We start from the raw sequence: 20,332 nt of genomic DNA, 5'->3' as shown, positions 1-20,332 counted from the left end.
ACTAGTTCACTTTTAAAACATGCATGGACTTCATTGTTATAGACTGATATTGAGTCCCACATTAATACAAATATTAATAGTAACTTCTAGTACTGTAATCTGCATTGTATTTACAAATCTAATTGATTTGTAAATATTGACTAATATGTCCAAAATTGTTGGGGGCAGCCAAGAACCATTCCCTGATTGACTCAAGAATTGCTACTCGTGGCGATTCGGCTTAAAAATCGTAAAGTGTGAACCTAGCATTACAACTATTTATCGTTTTGAGTTATGGGCATGGTATAACAATACAACTGTTGACTGCTGTTGGGTGCTACGTGTATGTGCCTAAACGGGGTTAAAACAGCATATCCCACATCACAGCAGTCAACAACTGTATATTATTACTCGTCATATTTTGTGAATGATCACATCATTGTGTAAATATTACAGTGAGATGTCAAATTTGCCTGCAAATGTAAGTACGTGTATTAACCCTTATACTCTCTGAGGGTAGTTTACTGCATGTCAGTTGGTTATGCCAATGCCCTCCAGCTGCAGTTTATTGGCAGATAGTTTTATTTAACAGTGAAGGCTCCAATTGGTAGGAGTTGGAGGCCCTGGAGGGTGCCTGATACTGACCAGCTGGGGGCACTCACTTTGTTATCAGAGGACTCTCATTGTTCTCTGTGGCATGTATTGGAGTGCCTGTCCAGTTACCCTTGAAATGACATGGCAGATATTGGAGGGCCATGCAAAAAACATAGGAGATTTTCTTGAGGCACATATTGGCATGCGTTGGAGGGTCTAGTAGGGTAAGGGTTAAAACTGATTTTCCGGTATCTACTTTGGGGGTTTTTTTTATGAAGGAAATAGGTAAAATACCCGCCATTGCAACACATCTAATTTAAAAAAAAGTGATGTGCGGGATATCATAATCACCATGAAATGACACTGTATGCATTATGGGACATCACTGTTGTTGCTATGGGATTGACCAATCAGCATTAAGGATTCAAGTTTGCTTGAAGATAGAAAAACATCTGTTTGTACATACAAAATCTACATTGGAATTCCACAGTGTTCATAGTGTGAGCCGTTTGACTACACTTAAAAAAAATGGGGTTCCTTTTAAGCAAATTGAACCAAAAACCAAATGTTTGTTACTGGGACTATGAAGTACAAATACAGTGATTTTTACATTTGCATCAAATGTGAGATATTACTTAAGTGTTGCTCCATTCTAGTAATAGGTTACTAGTCATGTAATTGGCTGTTTTTTCTGCTGTTGGATGTGGATAATAAATAAATAAAGTATGGATAATAAATAAATGAAGTATGAATTTTCTTAAGACAAATAAATGTGCTCGATGCAATCTTACAGAGGTATCGGCATCCATAAAACATAGGTGCAATGAATGTTACATTGAAATGTTTTGTGGCGGATATCTTTACTATCAGATTGTTTGAAGACAAGTGCCAAATGTAAACTTAAATGAATCAAAATGCCTTCCTTTTGTGCTGTGCTGAGGCGTTCTGGCAAAATGAGACAGAGCTTGGTAGTGGAGAATGAATGAAGAAAAAAATTAATGGGATGAGTTTTTTTTTCGATTTCACATTCATTGATATTTGTAACCTTTGATATGTCTGCTGCACATATTTTAAAGAAATACTGTAACAATCGTGGAATGAATTCATTTTTTAAGAAAAAACAATTCGCAGCTTTCATTGTCACGACTACCGACCTCAAACTTTAAAGACCTTTTTTCTCAGTATTTTACTTTTTTAACGTGTCGATAAATGTGAACTTTAAACAGCCATATTGTTAACAGAAAGTCCAATTGGAGTGCAACAAACGTTGTCGGGAGTATTTTATTCTTTTTCCTAAAGCCTGCAGAGCCTCATTTCGACCTCTGCCTAGTTCCGTCTGATTTTGCCAAAACGCCTTGCTTTTTTTTTTCATGTTATTCCTGGCACTTAAAAAGGTGTGAACTCTTTAAGCCTTGTTCATACTTGGCGCGAAAGCAAACGCTTTTGACGTCGTGGTGAGTATTCGCGCTGGGAATTTGTAAAAGTTGAACATATTTCAATTCGGGGGACGACTTTCGCAGCAAACGTTTTGTGATGCCAAATTTGCTTCGCATTCGCATGAAGTATGAACTGGGCTTAAGATGGTTCATTGTTCAATTTTAATTACAGAATATCTTTGTGGAATACAATTTCAATCCTTTTTTAGCACTAGACATATATATATGATTGATATTTTCTGTGCACGTTTTTTATGTCCATACTTTTCATATTCCATTAAGTCTTTACAACTTGGTAAAAACTAATGTGAAAGCCATCCAGAATGTAAAAAAATTGAATCATGTAAATAAGTCATTCATTCAACAAATACCAGGAAACTTTTCTCCTTAATAGTCTTTATTTCTCATAACCACGGTACCAACACTTACTGCCATTTTCACCCTAAACCATTAACATATCATTACCCTAAACCATTAACATATCACTACCCTACGATATACATGTATAGCCTTAAATCTTTGTACAATTATACTGATGAGCATTAATTACCCAATTTACGTCTAATATTTCAGTGCCTGATATCAGCACCTGAACCTTAACATCTTTTTTTTTGCAAGGAAGCTGCTTAAGGCCTTTGTGCTTTTCAATAAATGCAATTTTTGTTATTCCCTAGCGAAATTTAACTTGTATGTTTCATTTTAATGAAATGACCATGTCTGCTAGTGCAGCCCTCTGAAAATACTAAACTTTATTCTGCTAGTAGACTGGTGTCAGAACCCCACATTATCCATTCTAAAAGGAGACGGAAACCAGTCTACCATGTAACAACTTGATTATGGACCCAATATTCATGAGGAAGCCATTTTTGTCTTGTTCCCGGAATGCATTTTACTGTGAACTGTTGAATGGGATGGTGCCAGACTGTTGTAGCCTCACTTTCATTTCTTTTTAAACTGTGGCTCAAAGTATTAGGGTATGTTTAATCAGAAATTTTAAATTATTCATCAGAGCAGACTGGTATTAACTTGTAACATACTTTATGTCATTGCTTTCATTTCTCTTCGCAAGTTCCAAAAATGAAGATTTAACCTCGCTTGTAATTCAATATGGCCGACTCGTGAATAAAGCCCATTGCCAGTCCTATAATTTGAAATTTTTGAGGTGCTGACTCCGTAACTGAACGGTGGCTGAAAAGTGAAGTTGTGCATTGCTAGGAAAAATAGCGATTCACAAATATAATCTATATTTTGGGGTAAAAGTTGAAAGCAGCACCGACTTGACGTCTTTAACAAGTGTACAAAACATAAAGACTAAGAATATATGGATAATATTACTAACTATAATTATGAGGTGGAAAATGATACTTTAAAATAATGAAGGTCGTCTATTACTGTCGTCAAATAAAGAAATGTAAACATCTTAGCTTTCTTTGCAAATTTGATTTCTGTTTTGCGAATATCCATTTTAACATATACATCCAGTTAACAATTTACATAAAAAGCAATTCATACAAGTGTACAATTATATAGAGTGTAGACTCATCTAATTCTAGATGTTTGAAAGTAAACAGTTTTAGGCTAACAGGAACTTTTAAGTTCATCTAGTTATAATTTTTTTTTAAACCGGGTATTTGTGTATTCACATTACCTCCTACATATATGATGCACCTTTTTAAGAAACTCTAGATTAATAATGCAGCGAAAAGCTAATGTCATTAAAATACCAAGTTTCAATATTTTTAAAAAACTTATCCCACATTTAGGAAAGAACCACTGAATATAATTTTCATATCTTTTTTAATAACATATAAGTAAATACAACAAATGAAGTATGACTATAGGTATATTGCAATGAACCTTTTGTGCACCACTCACCATTTTGCTCACTAACATTTACACGCTTAAACCATTCTGCATTTACAAATCCGCAGAGTTGTTGCAAATGTGACCTGAAACCTCCACCAGCATTTAGTCATTTCGACAGAGTAAAATAATCTGTATGTGATAATATAGCTGATATTTCTGTAATTGAAATATTTCTGATCTTATAATTATCTAAAAGATATGATGAAAGCAACAAAATTGATCAAAATCTGAGTGAACTAAACCTGTTTCAAGTTTCAGCTCAGCAGATGCTGTATTTTTATATATTTATTTTAGAAAACAGAGAAAATTTATATACATTTTTTCCCAGGGTTGATGATATACCTGTTCTATCTTTAATTTGAGCAGGATTTCTGTCTTGAAATTGGTTGGTACTTTTCAACATAATTACAAATGATCCTCTGTTGTGTTAACTCTATCATATCTTTGCTCCAAGTGATTTTATCCTTTTTTTTGTAACCAGTTAACATAGGAGGACAAGTTAACACTTTCTGGCAATGTATATTCACAGGGGCGGGCGACAGGTTAAATCTTCAAACTTTCCCTGATTCTGCAGTGGTGGAAGTCACACACACGTCAGTGGCTCCCTTTGTTTTTGTACACACAGTGTGTGTTGAACTTAGCCGTACAAGGCCTGTCGTCGTAGCAAATATTTTGCCCCAGGGCAGGACCTTGGAGTGTTGGAAAATATGAAGTTACGGTAAAAAAGTATTCCCAAGAGTCAGTATTTGGCCGATATATTTTGTCTTTTTCAACAAGTGATCCATGGATCGCACGTGTCACCTTTTTTTTGCGGTTGATCCCTATATGTTTTGTGTTCTTAAAAAAGAGGTCAAATTCCGTGCATTTTTAAACAATGACCTCAAATGACCCCTAGATGACCTTTGACTCCCGATTTTGGAAGAGTTGCCATGAACCCACACCCAAGGATCACTCAATCCAAGTGACATTGAAAATGCATCAAATTCTCTTGACAAAGGAACAATTGAAGCACATGTGAACAATGACCTCTAATGACCTCTACATGACCTTTGACCTCAGTAATCCGATGAAGAATTGTGTCTTCCCATCCAAGGGTCACTGCATCCAAGTTTCATCAAAATATATGAAAGCATGTAGAAGTAATCCATATTTTTCAAAAACTTAACCTAGCTAAACTGTACGTAACAATACAAACGGCCATCCCAGCAGACTGGAGTTCTGGGGTACTTGCATTGTTGTCCTTTTTATCCCTTTTCTTTAGAATTCACTTCTGGGGTACTATTTTTCAAAGGAAAAATAGTGGGGTACAATTCGGCACCCTTGTTCCCTTTGTGTGCAGTACCCCACAATTTAGCTCTGGTAAGTACGGTCATATGGGGATACAGAACATAGGACTGGTAAGAGGCCCCCAAAACTTTGTTAGGCGACATAAAAATGGTGTTTTACAATCCCGCAGTAAGAATTCCTATTGTTTTTAAACTGTTTTGTTCTTTGTTTGTATGTGTGGAGTAACTGGATATGAGACCCTTGAAATGTACATCAGTGTGCGGATCACAACATCAGAGGAACTACTCCGCCACGAGAGCGATCCAAAAACCCCGAGCAGTAACGCTAACACCACTGAAAAACTTGATCCAAATCTGGTTGCCGGAGGACTTGACGTCCTCTGGCAGAAAGGCATTATTCACGCTTATGATTGTCCCAACGTTAACAGTAGCCCCGTTACCGATGCGCAGATAGTCTGCTGACAAACCTTTGGTAGAGATCTCCAAGTCACGGAAACTGACGTGAATCTTGCTGGCAGTTGTGGTGACAATGTATAGGCAGTCGATGTTAATCACGTAGTGCGCTGGGTAGTATAATGATGTCAGGTGGTACGTGCTGCCTGGACCATCAAGACTAATCGCGAGACTGCCACAATCTGATGACAGACAAAATAAATCAAAATTAATCCAATCGGATTTAAAGGTTGACTATGCAACAAACTCAAGGCAAAATGCGTTTGTGCACTGCATTGTGCGAACCATGTGGGGAGTCCCCACCACGGTTGAAATTCATTGTGACAGTACAATGTATACAAATATTGAGTGGATCAGCATGGAATGGGAGGAATATTATCGCAAGGTAAAATCTTGACTTTTCCATTTCACGAGGCAAAGTCGAGTGAACTGGAAAAAGTCCAGATTTTACCGAGCGATAATATTCCTCCCATTTCACAATTTAAAGTCACTCAATATTTGTTTGATATAATTGACATATAGATCCTTGTCGTTTGATATATTTGAACTTTTATTTCAATACAAAATTGGTGAAAAAAATGTATTTCTCTCTTCCCAACCATCCCTTCACTAGCCCTGTAGCGCTGGCTCTTTGGAACAATACGCGCTACGTGCAACGCTGAACGCGTACACCAGCATGCATTTGCACACAAATACCGCGTCATGGAACAAGACTGATCCTAACTGTTCAATAGTATTTCCCATTCCCCATGGGCGGATAGTACTTTTTGAGCTCCGGGGTGAATGGCAGTAATAACGAATGACACATGATGTGAGTTCCACCAATCAAATGACAAGGATCTGTATGTCGGTTATATAATTATCAATACTAAAGCTGGACAACAAAATAGTGGGCCGGCCATGGCCTGCTAGTTGTGGGGGATGATGAAGAAAAATTCATGAAATAGTCTGGACATTTGAAAGAGGATTGAGACAGAAATTTTTATCCAAATTTGTCCCCCCCCCCCCCCCCCCCAGACAACATTGAAGACTGTGCAACATTGTACCTGCACTCTGGTCACATAAGTGCTCGTCGTTGCCAAATCTTGTACAGTCACGGTTGCCATTACATCTATCACCGCCGGCTACACAGGTGCCAGTGCCACACTGAACTCCATGCAAATCTAACTCGCAAGATGCAGGGAAATCGACCATAGCTGCAAAAAACAAAACAAAAACTAAACCTCTTAACAGACAAACCATCACTTTATGTTTCAAGAGCATGTGTGCTTAGGACATAAATATGTGCCTTGGCAAATTAGATACACTTGCTGGCTTTCCATATGCAAGATCATACAAGTGATTTTGGCGTCTCTTAACGGACTCAATTGACTTGGAAAGATTATCTAATATACCAGCAGAAGATATGTATTTTGGTAAAGTTATGAAGTGGACAGCGTATTCAACTAAACTTACCACTAGCACCGATACCTATGTGTCGCCACACTCGGATCCAAAAGCCACGCCCCACCTCACCCCCGCTTTTGAAAACCACAGCAAAGTTAGAGCCCCCGGTCACGTGCAAGCTGATTGGTGAGTCGATGTCGGGAGTCACCTGGTCCCCCGTATCCCGGTTGATAACGTACAGCCTGTCACCGGTGCCGATTTGAATATCCATGACAACAACGCGAAGGGACTGACGAGGCAAGCAAAATGCATTTTGGAAAGAAAAAAAAATGTACAAAAAGTAACTCACAAGGTCCTGCCTGAGATTCCGAGACAAAAAAATCCCGAAAAACCTGTCAAAGAATTTAAAAATGGCAGGCTGTCTAAACTGTCTGTGATATTCAAGAGAAATTTGACAACAGGATGGTTGTGGTAGCAGCACTTACCGCGACATCAGTAGAATCGATATTCCAGGTTGCATTACACGGCCGGTACTCCCCTGGGTAGTAATTAGAAACGATGTTAATATGGCTGACACCATTCAGCGTGAAGAAGACATCCTCTGATAACATTGAGTTGCAAGCTGGTTTGCATTTCAAGAGGGGAAAAAAAGTAGGAAACAAGTTGAGAGTGTTTCATTGATTTATAGATCAACCACAACCTCATCTGGCTTCACAGGAACTTATGTACTCCTAGGTGGGGGGAAGCAATGAGCGTCAAGTGTAATGTAGTTGTGGGCGGGGACCACACACCTGATGAACGATAGCTATTTCGAAGACCAAAGATGCTGTTAGTCCGAGTGTCACCCGTTATCCACGGAGCCAAGTCCCCTGTATAACATCTGATATGTCCAAGCATTCAGATTTATGCGATCTCGCGCCTCCGCCAATCAGAGTCGACTTTACTCAATCGTGATGTCATTTCATTCCCAAATCAGGACTAAACATTTGATTGGTCAATTCAAATGCAGTGTTTTGTAATACAAAAACAGCCGGGCACGTACGACAGCCTTTGTTGCTGTGTCTTGGGTATTTTTTTTTATCCATGTCTATGACACGACAACGGTGAATGACCGAAGACCCGATATAGAAATGATTGGTCAAAATCTAGAGGTCAAGATGCCGTTGTCTTGCATAATTTATCAGTGAATCTGCTCAAATTATTAATCATCTGTTATATAGACCATGGCTTTCACCATGGTCTATTACATAGACTATGATGCTGTAGGAACAGTAGAAAGTCCCCCATCTCGATCCTAATTTCCCTTATAATAAAATACCTCCCCACAAAGTGGTAACCGCTAACCCAATGTTGAAAGAGTTGTGTATTAAATTTATGAAAAATCCGTGTGCGTTTACGCCATTAAAGAATGATTCAGGCAGCCCAATGACGACTACTTTTACATAATTTGGAATTTCTCAGCAACCCAAAGTGCTATTTTCATGAATTTTTTTTCAGTATTTGAAAGAAAAAGCTCTCAGCTTTAATTTGATACCCAAAACATAAAAATCCACCGATTCCTTTTTTATAAAAGGCAAACATTTTAGGGTTTCCCATCCTACCTTGTGGGCAGTCAGTTTCATCTTCATTGTTGGAGCAATCGTTGTTGTTGCCGTCACATCGCTGGGAGATGTCTATACACGACCCATTCAGACAGGGGAAACCGCCAAAGTCCGCACAGAATGAATAGGAGTCCGGATACAAGTCACCTAGTACAACCAAGCACAGAAACAAACTCAAAGGAAGGATCACAATCACAGTATTTCAAACTGAAGTCACATTCTCAAGGAATACGCTTTTCCCACTAGTTCCCAATCATCGGCTATGTAGTTTTCTGTGCCTTATTGCCTTGAGCGTATCCTTGTTGTTTAAAGGTAGGGTAGATCATGAGTCATTTGTCAAGTGCTCAAAATCGGGTGCTTAACAACTAACCTGATGAGGTTTTAGCAGTGTTGTAGTACTCGTACTCGGTACTCGTACTCGAGTACTACGTTGCATCAACACATGCGCACACCCATTCACGAATTCACCAAATAACAAACCAATTAGTAATGAACATTTCCAAAAATGTGTCACTTGACATATGTTTGGAAATGGCCCTCTTTTATTTTGTTTATTCAAAATGACACCATGTCAGAAAGACTCCACAGGGAGTTTGTTGCCATCCCCATCTATAAACCAAGCAACCTTTTCAACAGTAATTCCGTCCATTACTTTTGGATAGCTGACTACGATCTACTCTATCTTTAAGGGACAGGAATGGACTCAAATTTGTGCCCATGCAATTCCCATAGATTGAGTGTTATGAACATTTTTAGCTTATTAGTTTTCATACACATTAGAAAGAGCACACTCAGTACCTAAATGTACAGTCCATCATTTGCAGCTATCGAAAACGTAACCGAAGTAATTATTGTTGGAAAGCTTACTTGGTTTAAAGATAGCAGTGGGACTAAACTCCCTGTGAAATTATTCTTTCTGGCATGCTGTCATTTTGAAGAAATCAATGAAAGAAGGCCTTTCCAACGATGCGTCTAAAGATGCATCATTGGAAATTTCCGTTAGTAGTTGGTTTTTTTTTATTTGGCGAAGCACGTGCGGTTGCTATAATTTGTCGGTTCAGTGCACGACCGTCGCGTAGCTGCAATCGGCTCAGTGAGAATTCAGGCCCAATTCAAAACATGACTTGATTTGACATCGAGATCCTAGAAAATTGTTTTCTCAGAATAGACAGCATTCACTGACGAGCTGAAACTCCATCAGGTTAGTTGCTTTTTGTTGCTTCACAGGAACATAATGCAGAAAGTAGAAATGATGGATGCTACCTTTAATTTTGATACTATTATCTCAATTCAAAATAATTGATAGATTTTGGCTGTACAAGATTTGTTATAGGCTTGTGACTGAAGCTTTGGTGACTTCAGCCTCATTTAGTTGGGTTGAGTCAAGTACAGTGAAACGCCGCTATAATGAACATATAATGAATGACCACCCAGGGGTGGATCCACAGGAGAGGTTTTGGGAGTCGAACCCCCCCCCCCCATTCACGAAAACCAAAAACAATTATAACAATATTATAGCAATGATAATAATTACCAATATGTATGCCTGTCTGCACCAATCGGACATAAAACAATCTGACGGGCCTGAAATGCCCCCCCCCCCTGCAAACATTCCTGGATCCGCCCTTGCCACAATAAGGAACATTTCTTATTGACCCTGACGTATTTGTTATAGTGGCATTCTACTGTACATGAAACATGCCCAAGTTTTTTGGGTTTTTTTTACTTTTTTGGGGGGGGGGGTTAAATAGGCAATTGTTCTGAGAAAGTGGTCCCCTTTTAATAAATAGAAGGAGGGATAAAGTGGAGTAAAAGAGGGACAATACTACATAGAAGGGTTCGTCAGGTGATGACACTTTCATTTTATCAGCAACAACAAAAAGGCAAAATTAATGTCATGGGCGGGGGGGGGGGGGGGGGGGGAGGGGTGGATGGAAACCAATGGTTTGGTCAGGTTTAGGATTATGCATACGTGGATTGTCGATGAAATCCAATTGCAGTAAAAAGCCAGTCAACATCGAGTCAAAGGTGTCATCCGACTCAAAACGTAGCCAGATGGAGTCTCCATAGACACGATCCTTAATGTGAATCGAGCCATCGTCCAGCCGTGGTATACTTTCACCAGAAAATGAGGCCAGAGTGGTGTTCTCAGCTGTGTCGTCTAGGCCACTCCCAACCGTTAAGATGTCTCTCTCGGATTCGGTCTCAAATGTAGAGAAGCTCATGCGTATGTGGCTGCCAGCTGGGGCCGACACGCGCACGACACAATTGCTCATGGGCGGGTAGGGATCACCCTTGTCGTAGGCGGGGGACATGACATGGTACACAGCTCCTGTTCCTATCAACTCTCCTAAATCCAGATCGACAGATGAGCTGCACATGACATTATACAATCCTGCAATTGAGAAAAACCACCACAAAAAAGTTGCAGACAATTTAATGATCGCATTTATTTCAAAGTCCCAATTTTCTATAGAAGGTGCACAAGCATGGGCATCATGGGGGGGGGGGGCAAGCACAACCAAAAAAAAAAAAGAGGGGGGAAAAAGAAAGAAAAAAAAAGGAGACGAGGTGCAAAGTCATATTGCTGTTAATTCAATGCACATTTTAATAACAACATGGGCGTTCGCAGGGGTGTCAACGGGGTCAGGGTGGGCAAATGTCCCCTGACCACCCTCGAAAAATGATAAATTGAGAATATGCTAGAGAAAGTATAAGGATTTTGAGAAATAATGTGCTCTGCACCCCTCTCGAAAAATAATCCTGGCAAAGCCCATGTGCACAAGCCTATACATTGTTTTTGCACAGGGAATACAATTGAGCGCTTATCCTCTTAATTTCATCACTGTGATGTTTAAGTATACCCGAAGAGAACACGTGCAAACAAAGAAATAAACAAACTTTATTTACCGATGACTCTGACTGGGAAGGAGCATTGTGCGGTGTTATTGTACGTATCCACTGCCGTGTGAGTGACGGTGACGTTCCCGACAAAGAGTGTTCCCGATTCACGAGTTGTGCTGTTTCTCACCAGTGGCAATTTGGAGTTGTCGCTCACGTTGACAGTCCACGTGGCCACCCCTGCAATGACAATGGATGGCGATTCCTTCAGTACGACTTCAACACTTTGAACAAAGTCAGGACATTGCTGATCTTATCAGTGGAATTCGCTCTTTCAGGAAGTAGCGTTCTTTATTTGCCAGCATTATAAAAAAGTAAGTCTGTCACGAGTCAATGTGGCCCATCAGGCCGGCGTTTATCTCCGGTTTCAGTAGCATGAAACGACTGAGAATATTTCTATTCCCCCTGAATGAGGATGCTAGTCCATCACAGGTTACTCCCCAGCTAATGCCGGTACCCATTTATACTCCTGGGTGGAGAGAGGCAAGTGGGGGTGAAGTGGCATGCCCAAGGACACAACATATGACCAGCAGCTGGATTGGAACCCCTGACCCTCTGATCATGGGTCACGAACCCCAACCACTAAGCCACACTCCCCCACCAGCAGTATGCCTGTGTGTTATTGGTTCCCTCCACTGGTTTTTATGCAGCAGTGGTTAAGCTTTCAGATTCAAAAGAACAAAAATAGAGGCTTACCTGAAAATGCCAGCGGTATGGTGAGATTGTTGGAGTACACTATGACTTCGGAGGGGCATTCTAAGACGGGTGGTTCAGTATCTGTGAATTGGTAAGCAAGAAGGAACAATAATGTTGCTGTCAGCGACAGGTCGGTGCTGACATGTTTGTGTGAGATGAATGCACCACTGAGCCAAGTTTCATTGAGTTTTGAGATACCACCTTACCTTTAACAGTGATTGTGAATGTACACGTGTTGTTATTTCCAGCGCCATCTCGCGCCGTCAGAGTGACGACGGATTGCCCTACGTAGAAGGTGTTGTTTGGAGCATCGGATGTCAGGGTGGGCATGTTGCCATCGTTGTCTGTCAGGGTCTGGGGTTCAAATGTCACCGTAGCAAAGGCCTTGCCTGGATCCGTGGCTGTGATGTTTTCTGATGGGCATACAAGTTCTGGTGGTTCCAAATCTGCAAAAAAAAAAAAAAATGCTTTAATCGATAAATATCCTCAGATGCGATGCTTTCTCAAGTCTTGAAGGGTGTAAAAAACAAATTTGTAAACTGTGTCCACATACAACTGGGCCCATACAATGTAATTTGTTTAAGGCAATCCTTGAAAATGCACCTTTGTGTCCCATTTAACCTTATTTTCAATTATCGTTTTGTCACTTTGAAAGTTATTTAGGTGCCTTTTGGGTTTTTATGCTAATGCAAGTTACCATATTCATAAGCAAAAGTACGATGTCATTTCAGGCACTAACTTCAGTGTTACAGCTATTTCAGCACTGAAAGTTGCTAGAAATTTGCATATTTTGCTGTCCTAAAATTTCTTTTCTGCAGGTGATTCTTCAATGTGTCAGTACATGACAGTAGGCTGGTGAGTTAACTTTTCAAACAAGTGTTTTCAATGAGCTAGTTTTTGGTTCACTATTGAACAGAAAAACCCTTCAACTGAAAAGTGTCTTCCTGAAATGACATCACAGCAACAATGCCCTCAGTTGTCCGGAAAAGCATGGAAAATTGTTTAATGTTTGTAAGAAGTACACTTTTTAATAAAATTAACCAAAAAGGGATGTCAAATAGTTTTCATACATTTAAGAGATGTAAAAAGTTGCCCAAGATGTGTTCGTAATTGGAGTGGCAAGGCTGAGCGGTTAAGATCACTCTGGTGTTTCTGATCAGCAGAGTGTGAGTTCAAGTCCCGGTCTTGACACTTGTGTCCTTAAGCAAGACACTTTACCATTATTGCTTCATCCTTCGGATGGGACCTAAAGTCGTAGGTCCCATGCATTGTGTAATGCATGTCAAAGAACCCAGTAACATTTATCGCTAAGAGAAGGAATTTGCCCCGGTTTTTCTGGCAGTGCGATTATCCTCATCGACATGAAGACTGCACTTGCAAGGAAGAAGAATTATTCTTTCATGACCCATTTAAAATAGGTCCCAGATACTTACCTACAACAGTGACGTTAATACCAAACATGACCGAATTTCCGGACGGATCCGTTGCAGTGTACGTGACTTCAGTGGTTCCTATGTCCAGCCTACTGTTATTGGCCGGTGACGTGGTGATAGTAACCTCTTCCCCAGAATTGTCCATCACGTCAGACGGCAATGGAAGGCTGACAATGGCGTAGGCTTTCCCTGGGTCGGTCGGTACAACAAAGTCTGACGGGGGCATCAGTGTTGGATCCTCCATATCTGTTTGTGTCAAAAATGGCGACGAAAAATGCATTTTACCAGCAGAACTAACATGACCTATGATCAAACTTTATGCAAGTTGGGAATTTTCACTGCTTAAGTTTCTGACATTTAGCTAGCCAAATGCTGTCGTAAGTTGGAGTTGTGGAGAGTGTTAGAGGGACATTATCCAAATGCTACTAGCCACTGGGTTTCAATACTGATCTAACACTGCTATCCTGTGTCGGATATATTAATGAGTGTATGTCCACCTTAAGTATAAAATAGCTTTTGCCAATATCATGTTGTAGTCATCGTTTATAATGAACTCATGCAAATGTTATCATATGACAAGCACATGTAACTTGTTCCTCGTGTACTCAGTACTGCAAATGTATTTTTTTTTCTTATTCAATTTCTCCGTTGATGTATACATTGTTGAATTGTAACTGAGAAACAAATGGATTGCTTGTCTTTGCAACTAATGCAATTTTGCAAACACAGTTTTCCTGAAACATGTTTCTTGGCAATTCTCCTGTGTAAATTTAAAACTTCAAGTTTACCAACGATACATTGTCGTGAGTAGACGTCAATCACAGCATGTGGTTGTCACTTGACACATGCGAGTTTCTATCATAAACAGCGCCATCTAGTGTCAGAATGGAGAGTTGGACTGACCTATGATCTCAATGGTCACGTTGCACGTCTCCGTGTTGCCACTAGCATCCGTGGCGGTATAGGTGACAGTGTGACTGCCGATCTCGAGGCTGACGGACCCTGACGGATCAGAGACGGCCGTGACGGGTGTCAAGGAGTTGTCACTGGCCGTGGCAGCGGGGATAAGGACCGTGGCGTTCGGTTGCCCACTGTCGGTGCTCTGATTGAAGTTGGCCGGGCACATGATGAGTGGATCCTCATCATCTGAACAACATGAAAAACAAGAATGTCATCAAATTCGTCTCATTTCAATTTGTCACATTTGTAACAAACAAAGAAAAACAGTGCAGAATTACATGTTGTTAGTTTAGTGCTTAGAGGTTAGTTGTCAATGGGGTAAGGGATGCACTTGTTTTTATCAGGAAAATTGTATCGGGGAGCCCTTAACGGCGGCCACGCCTGCCAGTGGATTGACACAAACTTAAAATAAATCAAACACGAGACTAGAAACTTTGGTCTCAGGAAAATATCAACTATAATTGATTCTCTGGGCAGTCTCAATTTGATTTCACAAGCCCCAAATAAATTCCGCCACAAAATATAGTCGCATTAATGCGACTATTATTTAACCAATGCCAAGGGCCAGCCCATAGTAAAATGCAAAGTCAGCTCGGCCAGGAGCCCAGGTTGCTATTAAATAAATAAATACCAAGAAAAATGCACTTGCATAAAATGTTGATGAACTCAACGCAATTCAAGCATTGAGTACTGACAACAGTCCACAGATCCTTTGATTAGATACAAAACTAAAGGCACTCCAAAACCTGGGTGGGGTAGCAAGGCTGGCCATAGAAGATTAAATAATGAAATGGATTCCACATTATAAATAAGAAAAATACTTAAAATTCGATAAAGTGGCTACTGACAAAAAGAAGAAACCTAGCTAATTTGTTACAATTACTCTCCCCAGTGGAAAGGCACATCCCGTGCCTAATTGTTACATGCAAATGTTATTAATATTGACAAAAGGTAGTTTCCATGCCGCTGTATTCAGAAACGTCACTTGATCAATTTTTCGAAAAGTACAGGGATACAAAATTATATGCGATAATTGACTGTCAGTGATACAGCAGGTGATGAGTTAATATAAGCTATATTCAGCGAAATGCAATTTCTTGAAAGTGTCCACACTGGTCTGCAGCCCAATGGCACAGTCACAGATTGACGTGGCCATCGCCGTTTTTAATGAACACAGTTCAAGGCACACAGTTCCCAGTCCGCATCCAGGCAGGAGCTCTATGCTAAGGACGTGGACGATGTGTCCGGCCGGTCCAATCATCCACGTTGCCCAGTTGTTGCTCCTCTCTGTCAATGTGACAAATCCCTGTAGGTTCACCTTCTCCCTGCACCATGACTTCTGAGTGGAAGAACATTCCACTCCCTTCACTTGGGTCTTGGCCTTCTGGCGTGTAACTCACGTCGGCCTATCATCGTCCTATCAAATGCACCATGTGGAATCCTGTCTCCTCTGGAAAGTCAAAGTGTCCAGATGCAGTTGTTCTGTTGCTGTTGTCCGGTGTGGCTGTCTATCAAAATGAGTCTATCAAAATGAACTACAATTCGATCATTTATTTTTTACATTTTTGATTCTAAACATCCCTAGAAAAGAAAGTCCACACTCATTGGAGGCGTCATGATTTTGAAACTGATTGTCTTGTGATGACGTCACGTTACCTAGGGTGAATTTTGTCAGCTACATTTTGATACCCTGTTTGCTACCAAAGACTGTATATTGTCCAAGATTGACAACGGTTCGTGAAAAATGATGCAGTTTGCAAAGTTGCAAATTTAAAGAGTATGCGAGTCGAGTAGAAATTGCTGCGGGACAATGTGACACTGCCCGATAACACAGCACTTGCACGCATGAAAGCACATGAAATGTAACCCCCGCTGTGTATGGGCGCTGTGCAGTCATTATGGGGACAATTACGGGCACTTATGGTTAAACTGGGAAATTTCTCCTCGCGTATCTCCTAAATTGCAACTTTTTCCCCTAGCTTTAACTCCAGCTGATCCCAAAGTTACCAGTAACCCAATGTTGTCTCTTGGCTGTGACCTGCGATCGAACTGCCAGGGGGCCTAGGCAGAGCTATCTTTCCACGAGATGATCTAAGCCAATGCATCGTCCTTCTGCTGAGCCTCCCGCAGTTCAACCAGGGCCCAATGTCAAAGGACACTCAGGATAAAATCGTTGAAGTGATGATACCTGATGTTACGCGGACGCCCATTGGGCTTATAATTAACACGCGAGCGTCGTGCACCCGTCTCCCTGCATGAGCGTTCATGCTCCTTTGATGAGTGTCGATTATCCCGAATGACCCGTCGGACCCAAATCATTGCGCATGCACAGCTGAAATACCGAACTAGCTTATTTCTTGGCTTGGCTTACCATTAGCAAGAAATCCCTGCTTACTATAGCAGAAAATGCTTACAGTGAGAGTATTTCATGGATTAGTGAAGAATTTTGGCACAATTTTTGACAATTTTGTCAAAACATCACTGATCAGCCGAGACGAGTGTTCCTCAAAGAATCGAGCGGAAAATCAAAATGTCATGAAGGTGTACTAAACAGACGGTACCTGTGATGGTGACGGTGATGTTACACGATGCAGAATTCCCGCTTTGATCGGTGACTGTGTACATGACGCTGTGGCTTCCGATTCCCAAGGTCGGCGAGCCAGAGGGATTCGTCATATTTACCAGAGGGGCCTGCGAGTTGTCTGTTGCCATAGCATCTGGAAGCATGACTGTGGCATCCGCACGTCCCATATCGGTGCTCTGACTGAAGTTGGCAGGGCACGTGATGACGGGATCCTCATTATCTGCAGAGACAGAGTTTATTAACCCATGAATTTCTGTACTACATAGTATTACATTGTATTTGTTGAATCTATAAAATAAAATAAAACCCTAGAGTGCTATGGTAGACTGTGATTGTACAGGGAGTAACAAGCAGAGCCGATTTCACGAAACCTTACGCAATGGCACAACTCCGCACCACAGCTTATTGCGAAAGCTGCGCAACATTTCACTTATGACACCTTTCACGAAAGTCTGATATTGCGTCCAAGACTTGCGCAATGAATTATGGCGTAACTTGCCCAATCATTTTAGGTGGTGTAAGTTGTGGCGTAGCATCTAAAAATGACCTATTTTACCAGCAAATCGTGACCGTCGTGGACCCTGTTATTGCGCAACTTATCAAGGTTCATACAAGACACTCAAAGCTGCTTGCTTGAAGTAAATGAATTTCTATTTTACTCGTGACTGAATTTTTAGAGTTGCCGCTCGACTCTGAAAAAAGTCGGGCAACATAATTTTCAAAATGGCGGGCTGAGGTGATCTAAAGACTGTTTCGTGAACGAACAAATTCGCACACAAACAGCCGTCGTCAATGCTATTATTATCCTCGTCCAAGATGTTGAAATTATTCAAAACGTTGCGCAGCTACACCAAGTTATGTGAAATCGATCGTAAGTTATTGCGCAGCTGCAAAACAAATTTGTTGCGTAAGTCTTACGCATGGCGCAAGCTACGCACTTTTTCGTGAAATCAGCTGCAGGGCAGTTTGGGAATATTTGGGTTTGCTCATATACTCAAGTGCCCTATCCAAATGGCCTCAATGACATCTAATTTCTATCACTGAGTTCTGAACCATCACAACTTTTTTACATGTTGACTGCCGACCATACTGCCCCCCCCCCCTGCCAGTTATGTGATGCACGCATGCGCGCATATTCATTCTCAAACTGCCAGCAGCTACCTGATGAAAGCCTTCAATTTGCTACAAGTATAGTGGCAAAATTTGATACAAAACAATCATTTGATAATCTGAACGTAACAATTCGCTAGACCTCTGTTCTCAAACGGCCAGCTAATTTCTTGCGTTTTCGGCGATGCCGGCACATTCAGTTTACACGACAAAAGCGTTTACTTAACTCATAGTGGCAAAATCCGGTACGCCTGTCACTATGGCAATCTCCTTAGTCAATGTTTAAATACTATACTCACCTATGACTGTGACGTTTAAACTGAACATGGCCCAATTTCCGGACGGATCCGTTGCAGTGTACGTGACTTCAGTGGTTCCTATGTCCAGCCTACTGTTATTGGCCGGTGACGTGGTGATAGTAACCTCTTCCCCGGAATTGTCCATCACGTCGGTTGGCAACGGAAGACTGACTATGGCAAAAGGCTCCCCGGGGTCGGTGGGTACCTCAAAGCTTGATGGAGGGGTCCAAGTTGGAGGCTCCATATCTAGCCAAATCAAAAATGATGAAATTATGAGGGGAAAAAAATCTGGACTTTTGTGCGTTGCTAAGCATATTTTTCATAACTACAATAAACAAAACCATCCATTTTCCAATCACTTTTCTGCTGCAGTTCAATGACGTGCTGGGCAGTGGTATTTCCTCACATTCTTCCTCTGTACCCAGCTTTGAATTCAGCCCAGGTTAAAATATGGATTTTTTTTTTTCAGTGTTGTAGTCGAGTACTTTTTTTCCGAGTACCGAGTACTGCCGAGTACTTAGGTTACCGAGTACACGTACTTGTACTTCCGAGTACAAGAACAGGTCTCCAAGTATGAGTACTCGTACTTCTGAGTACTTCTGAGTACTAGTACTAGTACTAGTACGAGTACTAGTACTCATATTCGGAGTACAAGTATGTGTACTTCTATTTCGGAATACGGTCATACGGCAAATGGTTCATTGTGCGTAATTGGCCCAGGCCCAGTCAGACCGATATACAGACCCACTCACTGCTAGCTGTTAAATGTGTTTGTCAGGACGTGCACTAGGAAACTCAGGAAACTTTGTTTTCTTTGAGGCCTGGTAAGTCAAACCAGACCAAATTTGTTTTGACTCTGTACTGCTATTCAAGTACGAATACTTTGATGATCGAGTGACAATTTTGATATGTCGAGTACGAGTACTTTGCTGCCCGAGTACGAGTACTTTGAAATTCGAGTACAAGTACAAGTACTACAACTCTGGGTTTTTTTTTCAGTCCCTTCCTGAAAAAAAATTGTGCGAGGTTTTCGATGTCTACTGACTGACCTTTGATTGTGATCGTCACGTTGCACGTCCCTGTGTTGCCACTGGCATCCGTGGCGGTATACGTGACAGTGTGACTGCCGATCTCGAGGCTGACGGACCCTGACGGATCAGAGACGGCCGTGACGGGTGTCAAGGAGTTGTCGCTGGTCGTGGCAGCGGGGATAAGGACCGTGGCGTTCGGTTGCCCGTCGTCGGTGCTCTGATTGAAGTTGGCCGGGCACATGATGAGTGGATCCTCAGTGTCTGCATGAAATCATATCCAAATTGTCAAAATGACCTCAGTAAATCTCTGATGCGATCCAAAAAGTTCCGAGTTTGGCGAACATTGTAAATGTCAGCTGGCTTTCTTTATAGTGGTGGTACAAAGGTTCGCTCGTAGTTAGCTCCGTGTTATATGACTTATGGTGCCCTGAAATTCACAGGGCATGCCTAGTGTTATCTTCGTACCGATACAATCAACTGACCCACTGTCACCTGTGAACCGGGCAGTGCAATTGTATAGGATTACCTGTTACACTTATGGATGGGCTGAATCCGGCGCATTGTGTAGACCAGATTCAAGAAAAGATGCAAGTGAATACAAATCAAAAATTCAAATTCAAACTGACTTTATTATCCCTATCAGGAAATTTCGTTGGATACGTTGAACAAATGAATAAAAACATAAAAAAATTATGAAATGCATGATTACACATAGAA

The 20,332-nt window shown here is 41.1% G+C and overlaps 1 protein-coding gene across 2 annotated transcripts in view; it reads right to left on the bottom strand.

Annotated features, from left to right (window-relative positions):
• Positions 1-4,963: 4,963 nt before the first annotated feature.
• The window catches only part of LOC119728665 (hyalin-like), a 41,210-nt gene continuing 25,841 nt past the window's right edge, over positions 4,964-20,332 (bottom strand). For both annotated transcript variants that reach the window (XM_038200972.1, XM_038200973.1), the window contains exons 17-30: positions 19,634-19,876; positions 18,585-18,830; positions 17,153-17,395; positions 14,535-14,777; positions 13,632-13,877; positions 12,405-12,644; positions 12,199-12,279; positions 11,512-11,682; positions 10,574-10,996; positions 8,602-8,748; positions 7,486-7,622; positions 7,070-7,289; positions 6,661-6,810; positions 4,964-5,796 (exon numbers count right to left, since the gene is read on the bottom strand). In XM_038200972.1, the coding sequence (XP_038056900.1) occupies positions 5,444-5,796; positions 6,661-6,810; positions 7,070-7,289; positions 7,486-7,622; positions 8,602-8,748; positions 10,574-10,996; positions 11,512-11,682; positions 12,199-12,279; positions 12,405-12,644; positions 13,632-13,877; positions 14,535-14,777; positions 17,153-17,395; positions 18,585-18,830; positions 19,634-19,876 (3,143 nt within the window). In that variant the 3' untranslated portion in view covers positions 4,964-5,443. The remainder of the gene's footprint in view (positions 5,797-6,660; positions 6,811-7,069; positions 7,290-7,485; positions 7,623-8,601; positions 8,749-10,573; positions 10,997-11,511; positions 11,683-12,198; positions 12,280-12,404; positions 12,645-13,631; positions 13,878-14,534; positions 14,778-17,152; positions 17,396-18,584; positions 18,831-19,633; positions 19,877-20,332) is intronic.

The sequence above is a fragment of the Patiria miniata genome, unplaced genomic scaffold, assembly GCF_015706575.1.
Source record: "Patiria miniata isolate m_02_andy unplaced genomic scaffold, ASM1570657v1 HiC_scaffold_20, whole genome shotgun sequence".
In the NCBI taxonomy this organism is placed as follows: Eukaryota; Metazoa; Echinodermata; class Asteroidea; order Valvatida; family Asterinidae; genus Patiria; species Patiria miniata.
The sequence above is the reverse complement of the archived record's forward strand: the minus strand, read 5'-3'. Positions and strand labels throughout refer to the sequence as shown.